At 39.3% G+C, this 10,787-nt stretch overlaps 1 protein-coding gene and 1 long non-coding RNA gene across 3 annotated transcripts in view; both read right to left on the bottom strand.

Moving 5' to 3' along the window:
• Positions 1-2,135: 2,135 nt before the first annotated feature.
• On the bottom strand, positions 2,136-4,591 carry LOC144893247 (uncharacterized). The gene is made up of 2 exons (XR_013624274.1): positions 3,578-4,591; positions 2,136-2,933 (listed from the first exon to the last, which is right to left on the bottom strand). It is a non-coding gene; the product is annotated as an uncharacterized LOC144893247 (long non-coding RNA).
• Positions 4,592-6,843: 2,252 nt separating this feature from the next.
• Positions 6,844-10,787, bottom strand: part of LOC137410951 (KH domain-containing, RNA-binding, signal transduction-associated protein 2) — a 98,076-nt gene continuing 94,132 nt past the window's right edge. For both annotated transcript variants that reach the window (XM_078783098.1, XM_078783099.1), the window contains one exon: positions 6,844-7,747. In XM_078783098.1, coding sequence (XP_078639224.1) covers positions 7,650-7,747 — 98 coding nt within the window. In that variant the 3' untranslated portion in view covers positions 6,844-7,649. The remainder of the gene's footprint in view (positions 7,748-10,787) is intronic.

Genomic DNA, 10,787 nt, shown 5'->3' with positions numbered 1-10,787 from the left:
AAAGGACGACCCAAAACCAATATAAACATCATGAAACAACATTCGTATATAAACATCATTAAAAGTAAAAGTTTTCCCAATTTCAGCTTTGGGGCTTCAGCATTCTCAGGTTTGGACTCCCACATAACATTCGCATAACGTTCATTGTGACGATGTTGTTTTCCCGGGTGCCGCACAAACGGCTGCACCGATCGCTGCACAACTGCATCGTTTCAGATATACCGGTAAAATGCCTCCCAAACGGAAAGCCTTATTAACGAAAACTTCCAAGGAAGCCGTTGAAAGAAATAAGGCTCGCCGAGACGAGGACTATCGAAGGCAGGGACAAGTACGTAACAGCTGCACACCAGTCTCGGAGGCAATCCGAGGAATACAGATCTGGTGAACAAGGACGTGACACAGCTGCACACCAATCTCGGAGGCAGTCCGAGGACTACAGATCTGTTGAACAAGGACGTGACACAGCTGCACACCAGTCTCGGAGGCAGTCCAAGGAATACATATCTGGTGAACAAGGACATGACAGCTGCACACCAGTCTCGGAGGCAGTCCGAGGAATACAGATCTGCTGAACAAGATCGTAACACAGCTGCACACCAGTCTCGGAGACAGTCCGAGGAATACAGATCTACTGAACAAGATCGTAACACAGCTGCACACCAGAGCGCTGGGAAAGTCCAGCTTAAAGTGGCTCCAACGCAAAAGAGGAGGATTGGAGCAGTGTTTGATGTCCAGCACATTGAAGAAGCTGACTATCCAGCAAAGCAGCAAGGTCACAAGCTGCCAAGTCTGTATGATACAGGACGTAAGTGCCCCTTCTGCAAGGCCCACTGCTGGAATGACGAACGACCTGGATTCTGCTGTGAGAAGGGCAAAATTGCAATTCCACAAATAATTTAGATGTGATTTGATGATTTGCGTGTGATATGATATGACGGATGTTTACATGAATCGTTTAAAACAAAAAAAGCCTTTAATTTCTGATATTTTGCCTTTTCATTTGGGCCTCCCAATTGAAGCCCCGCGCGTCGGGTGGGTACCGTTGCTGGTATAAACAAGCATTGAGTATTGCGCTGCAATACATGTTCCCTACCGGCAGTCTGTCGTCTGGAAAACTGTGAATTATATAATTACCAACTCACGGTCTGAGGTAACTCGGCTAAAAATTATCCGATTTGCACCAAATAAAGTTCATGAATGGTTGCACAGACCTTACTGCTCACTAAAAGTGGAAACAGAATGAAAATTGGAGTTAAAATAAGTCCGCAAGGTCACTCCGTGGAGCGGCCTGCACATATTGCACTGTGTGAATTATATAATTACCAACTCACGGTCTGAGGTAACCCAGCTAAAAATTATCCGATTTGCACCAAATAAAGTTCATGAATGATTGCACAGACCCCTACCTCTCACTAAAAGGGGAAAAAATGTAAATTGGAGTTAAAACAAGGAATATTAACAGCTTTGACTTACCGCACTCCAAATCATAGTCCGGAAAACTGTTGGGGAAATTCCCAAAGTTCAAAGTGCCATAACTTTGTCAAAAATGATCGAAACGTCGTGAAGTTCGAACTTGATCTGAAACTTATGAGGAAACCATGCACCAAGCTTGAAACCATTAGCATTAAGAGTTTAGAAAACAAGTCCAGAAAACTGTTCTTTGCGTGACGGACTGACAGACGGAGGGACGGAGTGCCAACCTACAGTAGTCCCCTCTGGTGTATACCGGTAGGGGACTAATAAATCAAGCACCCTTCTTTCACTCATATATCCACACTTTTCAGTACAACATTAAATTAAAAAAACTCAAAACTATTTTTACATTTTTTTATTTCATGTTAAATTGCACATTCATCCAATAACCTGAAACACTACTTTTCCTTTTCCCATTTTCAAAGTGGAGGCATTCTGGTGGAGCTAAATTGTGCAATCAATAAAGATAAATTGATTACAATTAATAAATTGTATCATGTCATTCAGCTTAATAACACGTTCCAGGTTGCCATGGATAATTCTCCACAACATCAGCACTTCTTGGCGTTTAGTAGTTTTTAAAATGATCTTTATCGAATATTGAACTTCATCGTTTGTAAACAAGAAAACTCCAAAAGTACAAACAAAAAGGTGCTTCGGCATTTGCTGTTGCGACGATGTGACGACTTGCGTACCACAATTTATTGATCATTTGATCATTCGTTCATTCATTCATTCATGTAAAGCTCTTCACAAAATGCAAACACCACAAATAGAAAACCACCCGGAATGGAAAAAAGAAAAACTTCATTCGAGAAAAAAAAAAAGATTCACCACCCACCATGTTTCATGGATACCTGGGGTGATATATCCATTGCACGTCACATTCATTGCGTCACTGGAATGTTATTATCCGAGTAAAAACAAAAACTCACCATTCTCTGCACACATGATTTTTTCATGAATAATCTTTACTCTCTTATTAGGAAATGTTAAAGGTACAATTTGTTTGCAATGACTGCAGCTTTAAAACTATTTCAGAAGGTTGTAACAAATAACCCTTCGTGAATGGAGCGACCATATTGGGGAAGAAGGAACAGTATGGGGGAGCGGGGGGAATGCCCAAGCATTTTAACTTTGAAGGTAACGAAATAAAAAGGTGACAGTTCCGTTAATACCTTTTTTCCTCAATTCTTCTTGAAGACGAAAATGTTTTGAACAACCGCTGTTCAGGAATCACACGTCAAACAACAATCATAACATCGACGTATTCATGATGTATAAACCGCTGAATGAGGTGGATTTCATTTTTCGATTTCGATCGGGAGATGAGCACCAACACCAGGCAAGGTGTCCACATCACCGGTCCTGGCACTGCCAAAATGAATCCATCACCTCGAAGGTAATCGAAGTCAGGCCTCAATTCAAGCTACTTCACCGCAGCACTGTTCTTGCCCAACCTGAAAGGAAGAGAAGGACAACAACAATATTTCAGAAAATATTGCATCATCTTCCTGAAATATCATTTGGCAACATTCAGAAAATGACTTATGGCTTCGATCCATTTGCAAACTCCAATGCCGTAGGCACCACAAAGAGAAGATCGAAAGAGGTTCTTGGGATCCAGCACGTGAATGGATCGTACAAAAACAAGCTGCTGCTGCTGTACAAGTTTGGCATCTGCTGGTCAGGTCTTTATAGCAGGGTCGATTTTAAACCCGAATTGCTGTGAATTCTAAGAAAATGAAAACCATGACGATTCTTGCTAAAGCGTCATAGGATTTCTATTCAGTGATGATAACGATATGATTTGTCAAATATATTCAGTGATATACTTAAATAGTTACATAATTAACAAGATGTGTCGTAAAGTAAGTAATTTACATTTGATTTAGTTCAAAAACTTAATAAAACAAACACTAAACTCGAGGATTTCATTGAATCTCTAATTTTATTACCTAAGTTGAATGTTTAAAGCAAGTAAACATTGATGCACAGTATTTACATTATATTAGCAATGTACAATGGTGAACATTAATAACAATGCTTTATTAACAAATATTTCCCTCCCCAAGTACAATCGACATTTGTATGATGTGGTTACCTGTTATGGCCTTTTCTTCCTCTGCCTGCTGTGCATATACCTAAAAACTTGTGATGGCATTACGATTAATAAAACACAGTCAGTTGTTTTAGCAAGAATTTACACCAAAAGTTGTTTTTTGCCACTTAGTAATATAAATATTTAAATATAAGCACTTTTACGAGAAAATGTTAGGGGTGGAGGGAGACTTTTCGTAAATAATATGGAAGATGATGCTCTCAATGTAAATTTAAACAAAATTATATGTAGGCCTACTTCTTAAAGGCTGCCAAAATACATGTTGACATTACTTTTCATCCAATTTCAGGCAGAGAATTTCTTGCTTGTTTGTTTATAAACTGCTAAATTTGAGTAACCATTAATCTCAAAGTCCCACGGACACACCTATGACGACGAATAAACGAGAGTTGATAGAACACTTTACCCCGTGCAGTGTTGAAGTCTGTAATTGAATTGAAATTAAATAATGATTTTAAATGTCGCATAAAAAAGTTCTGCATGTTTAGCACCATTGATGCAGTTTCTTATACACCATCTTATTTCACATGTCCAACAAGTACTGTTAAACTGGAGGTTTTTGGAAGCAATAAGACAATGATTTGTGTTCTGTAGTGTTTACGTATATAATTAAATTGAAATAAAAAAGATTTCAAAGTTCATAGAAAATTCGGGAATTTACCGCTGTTGCCACAGCAGCTATTACACCATCCTATTTAACATGATACATTTGGTATTCGTGCCTGTTTGTCTCCTTTATGACATCCTTAAAAACAGTAGGTTTCCTGTTTGGAATTATTTTCAATTTTGTTTGATTGCCAGACAGAGTAATGTGCAATCAGGATGAATTCAGAGCCAAAGTACTGCTAAACTCTGCAGGTTTATGTTCCGATTTGTGTTCAAAATATAAAATTCAATTTAAATCAAGTTGTTCCTTGGTCACAAAGTGACATTTGTGGCTGGATGGACAAACGGGCAGACAGATGTAACCCGATTGCTTAACCCAGTTTTTGCTTCACGTGCGCAGGGTAATAAAGCTACTTACTATATTAGTGACCAGAAATTGTGAAACTGAAAAAATAATTTAAATAATTATACATTTTAGGATTCAAAATAGTCATTGGATATAGAGCATAAATAAATAGTCGTATATTATGTTAACTTGATTTACTCCCTCATAATATACTTACAGACAAGGATCCAAGTTATGCTTGAAAACAGGAAATGCATCATTATATGCATTGCTGGTGGTGGTTCAAACTAAACAATAATTGGCAAAAGCAATGAAATACCGAATCTGCTCCCAAATGACAAGGGAAGTTTGAAACTTGTGACAGACGAGTTTAAAAATGCTTGGGCAAATTAGGAGGCAAGAAAACAGACATATGCAATGAGCAAGTCGAGAGCGAAACAAACAAAAAAAATATCGGACATTCTTCGTAGCATCAAGAATGGCTGACAATAACAGGGTGAAGAACAAAAAGGGTGTCTGACAACAAGAGGTGCAGCTGAACGCACCAAGACCGCAGTGCCATGTCGAGTGACACACACGGTCCCATGGATGTGGGTGAAGCTGTGGGATTTATGGGTAAAGCATTTTGATTATCGATGGGTGACTCTGCTAAACACTGAGGGCCATTTAAAATGATCAATGCTTTTTAAATAAGACTCCATCTATAGGATAGTGGAAGTGTCCCCAATTTTTAATGGTACCAGAGTTTATGAGACCTCTAGACTAAACCACCATTTAGAAAATAAAATTCTTCCTGCACACCCAATTTTTGAGCTGTCTCAATTTCCTGGAGTGATATCCATTCTTTGAAGAACTTTGAAGCAGGAGTGTACCTGCACTGAAATGGTGCAAACTGGGCCTTTCAGAATGAAATTTTGCATCACTAATGATAATACAAAGTATGTGGGGCTGACAGGATTTTGACTTGAACCTAATTTTAAGGTAATGACCTAATTGTGAACATTTTAACATTTCTCTCCACAACTTGACGAAGGTTTGTCCGATCGGAACATAATTTACATCACATCCCCCCAGGCTAAAGGTCAATGTGAAATGGTGGTCAGATAAAAAAAACAAAAAAAAAAAAAAAAACAACAACAACAACAACAACAACAACAAACCCATTTTATGTCATCTCAGTTTTGATAATGCAGAATTTCAAAGACTGCTTGGCCTTCTAAGATGTTATTGCATCATAATGGTGTACCTGCACTGAAGTTGTGCACCTCATATTTGATAAGTGTCCTTGACATACTTACTCTTTTTTCCGAATGGGAACCCAATTAACAAATAACACCTCATTGATCATAACTTGAATAATTTTCCGCCGATTTTCATGACGTTGAATTTTATGGATAGATTGTCGAGGGGGACACATTTTATTAATTAACAAAATATCCACAAACTTTGAAGGTCAAGGTCATATGGCATTCTGAACAAAATATTCCATCATTGGTAAGTCGCAGGTGATTGCCAAGGGTAAGTCTCACCAGCTTACCCTTGGCAGTCGCAGATTATCTTGTTTGATTTTTTTTTTTCTATGCCAACACTCTGCGCTCAACACTTCTGAAATTGAACAGGAAGGTTCTTCAAAAGGAGCCGGTAGCTATACAAAACGGCTCAAATTCCCTCAAATTTATGTTTAAGTCCAGTGTCGCTTAAAATTTCAATAAGTAATATTGTCTTGAATCTCAATGGTAGCAACTTTGTTTTTGTAATTTTCCTTGCCACCAATGTTTTATTGGTCTTCACTGCCAAATTATATTTCAGAACTCTCACACGAGTTGTTGTAACTACTGCTGGGTGATTTACCGTAGTTCAAATAATGTGGGATATATTACTCGCACCGACAACTAAAAAGGTTACCGTCATACCTATTCGTCACATCAAAACGAAATTGTAAGATAGTTAATGTCAACGCAATTCATGTTAAATTGAACCGATTTAAAATTTCATTTGTTTTTGTTTGTTTGCAAAATTCAATGTGTCCGTGGGACTATAAAGCCAACGAGATAAATTAACATTCAGTAACATTGTTCCTTGTTTGTTAAGTAAGCATAAGTGTATCTGACCTGGTAAAGCTGGAAGCAGAGAGCAGGTGTGGGGTGTGAAGGTGCTTGAAGCAAAATGATTGGCAGTTCCTTCAGGTGGCAAGCCATCATTTTAAAGGCAAAACGTTTGTGGGCAGCAGCACTGCACGAGCCATTAAAACCATTCCCTTTGAAGCAGCACTTTGAAGTCACACAGGGTAGAAAGCTTATTTTGAAGGAAACATCTAACTTTATTTCCAACGAAACCAATTTTTTTTTTCTACAGTGAAAATGCTGTAAAAGAAAGTTTCACATTTTAACTACAGGCCATAAAAATGTTATTGGCTCCAGTTTATAAGCACAGTTACATGAGCATGTACCGAATAATAACTACAAAAGAATTCATTATCGTCAAACCAAAAATACAATCCTGCATTACTGAACAAGGCAGCCGCAACACCGAATATGCAAGTTGGAGTACATGTTTCCTAAACAAATTAATTTTTCCCAATGAAAAAAAAAAATACCCATTTGTTACAATAGCAGTTGATTCAGTCATTTAAAAATGACGTACAGACGAATGCGTCCTCAAGGTGAAACAACAAATTATGGCATTTATTTTTCCATTAAAAAGCCACGATTAAGCTAATGGGAAAGAACCATCAAGTTATGCTGGTAATTCCAACAAAAGACATACTGACTCTTTAAAATATTCGTCATTTCAACTACATCCATGCAGCAGTACTTGAGCTTTTAGATAGAGCTTATTTTGGACAGAATGTGAAAAAGAAAAATGCACATGCTTCACCTTTGACCAAAAAAAACAACAAAATACAAGTTCTGCAGTCCACAAAATCTATAACTGGAGCTCTGTAAATACGGTACTCCTTGCTAACCACCCCCCACCCCCAAAAAAAATTGAATTCAGAGGACGTGTCACAACAGGGCAAGCTAATACTCGATTGGGAATTTGAGAAAGACTCGATTTAAAGGGCCTGGGCCAGGTGTGTAGCGTTGGGAGCATCAGGGCAGTTCAGTACCCTGGGTAAGGGTGACTGCGATAGACACCATGCGTCGCAAGGGAAGGAGGGGCTTTCGGCCGACTTGCACCCACCCAGTCTCTTTGCTCGCCTTGGGTGGGAGAGGGAAGTTCACATGCAAAACGGAGATTTACACTTCTGATTTTTCGATTATCGCTTCATGTCCACTACCCAGAGAGTTTAATCCTTGCAGTCAGGCTAGCCATTCATAACTTTAGGTCACCGATGTCATCGAGATGTTTGCAAGCCTTACAGAAGATGGAATTGCAACTGGCTTCACCAATAAAACAGCATATTATGAAGCAACTTATGAAGGAGAAATCTCCACAGGGCGACACCATAGATCAACAATCCAAAAGGGTTCGTGCACGTCAGGTGGATTTTAACAAGTTTGTATACAAATGCATTTCGGAACATAGTTGTTTCTCTTTCAATTCTGGGCATAGTTATTTCTTTTGATATGAAAAGTTAAAAATAAAATCAAAACATTGGGACAAATCTGAACACAAACATGAACGCACATACGGACACACCAAACTCCATGATCCCGCAAGGATAGTCAAGCCAAAACATCTGCACCTTGGCAATAAGGCCAAAATGCCTGGTCATAATGCAGACAGGTTGGTGGCCTCTGTCTTCTACGATCTCCTTCCCTCTTCTGGTTTAACTCCCAAAATCCAGGCTCACTGCTCACCTCAACTCATTTGTTCCTCTTTTCCCACATGTGAACCAGACTTCCTCATTCTTCAGTTCCATGCTCCCTGCTGTTCACCACTACCACAGGTCACTCCCTCCACCCCCATCCATATTCATGATACTCTCTACTCTCGTTAACTCTCTTAGACACCCTTCCTTTCCAGGTTATTGTGTTCTCCCCACTCTCCCACAGCCTCCTTTGAGTTTTTGTTCCATTTTATGTTTCATCCCCAGTTTTCCCTTACTCCTCTTGCTGACTTTAAACTTACATCGTTTATTAACCTAAAGTCTCCCACCCCCCCCCCCCCCCTTCCACCCCACCCTCTATTTGACATTTCCTCCCCATGTCCATTCTTCCTCCAAATGTACCTGGGTGTCCATCTACCCAACCCTTACTTGCAAGGATAGAAAAAGACAAATTCGTTTCAGAAACTAAAGACAGAAGTAGGAAAAAAAAAAAAAATCAGACAAAATAAAGGCCAAAGAAGAAAACCAGAGTTGAAAACCACATCATATCCTGCCAGCAGGACTGGACTGATGAAGGACTCGCATGAAGAGTCTATAATTAAACCAATGAGCAAAATAAAAACGCAGAGATGACCACGGATCAAACTAGAACGGCACTCGGTGGAGCGCATACCTCGGTCAGGTTGAACAGTTTACGGGTTCGATGCCACCATTAGGCTGGATCTGGATCCGGAACTGAACCAAAATCTAATGGGATCGTTCTTGTCACTTACCCAACTCATCCACTAGTTTTGTCCAAATCTGTCAATAACTTTTTGAGATATAGTGCTCACAGACAGATACACAAACAAACAAACAGACAGGGGCGAAAACATAACCTCCGTCCACCTTTGGTGGCGGAGGTGATTATCAATGAAAATTTGGTTTAATCAACAACATGTCCACATTATTTGGTTCTTCAATCAGGTAAAAGGAATGTCTAAGTTCAATACAAAACATTTACTGGCTCATGAACTAATAAAAAGTAAATCCCTCCCTTAATCCAACAACTCCCCTCCCGCACAATACATTACTCAAATGATCCATAAAAGCAACTACAGTATTGGTGTAAAAACAAGTCAGTACCTCACCAAGCTCGGCCCAAACAAGGGAGAAAAGACACACCGATTCCACAAGATCTGGTGAATATTCAGCACCATTTATCCATGATGGCAAAGTGTATTTGCGACAGAGGAAGATCTCTGGAGAAAGCTTCTCATGTGATGGCCGAATGTCTCGAATTGTCGATAAGAAAGTTTATATCGATCACGGTGGGCATTCCAGATGTGTAAAGTTAACATCATTCCAAAAAAGAATTTAAATTTTTTTTCCACACAACAGACGTGATTGATTGTGACAATGAAAGCCTCAAACATTCCATCATTATCTATATCCAGACATATCTAGCAATATTGTGAGGGAGGGAGATGGGAAGGGGGGAGAAGGTCGGAAAAATTACATTTTGATTTTGCGTTATTGCTTCCAAGCATCTCTTGCCTTGAGAGGATGTTTAACAAAGAATGAAGTTAATAACCCTCTGACAAACCCTTTATCAGAGAATCTGTTTCAACAAACATGGACGGATATTGAACAACGTGACGTGATTGGGACAATAATTCCAATGGGTAATAAAAAGTTATCTTTTCTGTTTTTTAGCTGCAAACAGTTGCCAAAGCAAGCTCGCATACACCATTTCCAAGAAGCAAAGGCGATCAATGCCAATTGGAGTGATTCCTGAATAAAATTGTGAAGAGGAAGAAACGTGGTTAGCTAGTTGGGTGATGCGAGCCAATAAAATCACGTCCGTATAGTTTTTCGACGACTTCTAATGACCGAGGAATGTCTTGTGATTTTATAAATGCGAGATGGGTTTGAGATGACAAAAACAAAACGTTTTGATTGAAGGTTTTCACCTTGGTGATGAACACAAGTGACGAGTCTACAATTTGAGTAAAACTGGTTTCTCATGCAAAAAAATAAATAATTTAATGAACAGATTATTTCGTATACATGACCAAGGCTTGGGGAAGAGCGAGCTCAAAATGGAAAAGGGGAAACACCAACAGCAGAGTACAAGTGAGAGTGAGATCAAGGAGAAGGGGAGAAGGGGAGAAGGACACATGGGGGTGAACAAGCTGCACACAAGCTGAAAAAAAATCACAATCACATGGAAAAAGGGAGTGCTTGGGAATGTGGTCATTTGAGACAGAAGAGATCACAAATATGGATGGGGTAGTAGTGAACGACTGTATTGAAGCTTCGGAAGAACAGAAAAATGGAAATGAACAGAAAGGAGATGTTGGTTTCACAGGCGAGAGAGAGAAAAAACAAAAAAAACGAGTGGAGGTGAGTAGTGAGCCGGCATTTTGGGAGTTTAACAAGATGGTTACTGGAATACCATGCAGAAAGACCCTGCAGAAACCTGGGAG

The sequence above is a fragment of the Myxine glutinosa genome, chromosome 8 (genome assembly GCF_964187855.1).
Source record: "Myxine glutinosa chromosome 8, kmMyxGlut1.1, whole genome shotgun sequence".
NCBI classification, from domain to species: domain Eukaryota; kingdom Metazoa; phylum Chordata; class Myxini; order Myxiniformes; family Myxinidae; genus Myxine; species Myxine glutinosa.
Note: the sequence above shows the minus strand (reverse complement) of the source record. Positions and strands in the feature narration are given on the sequence as shown.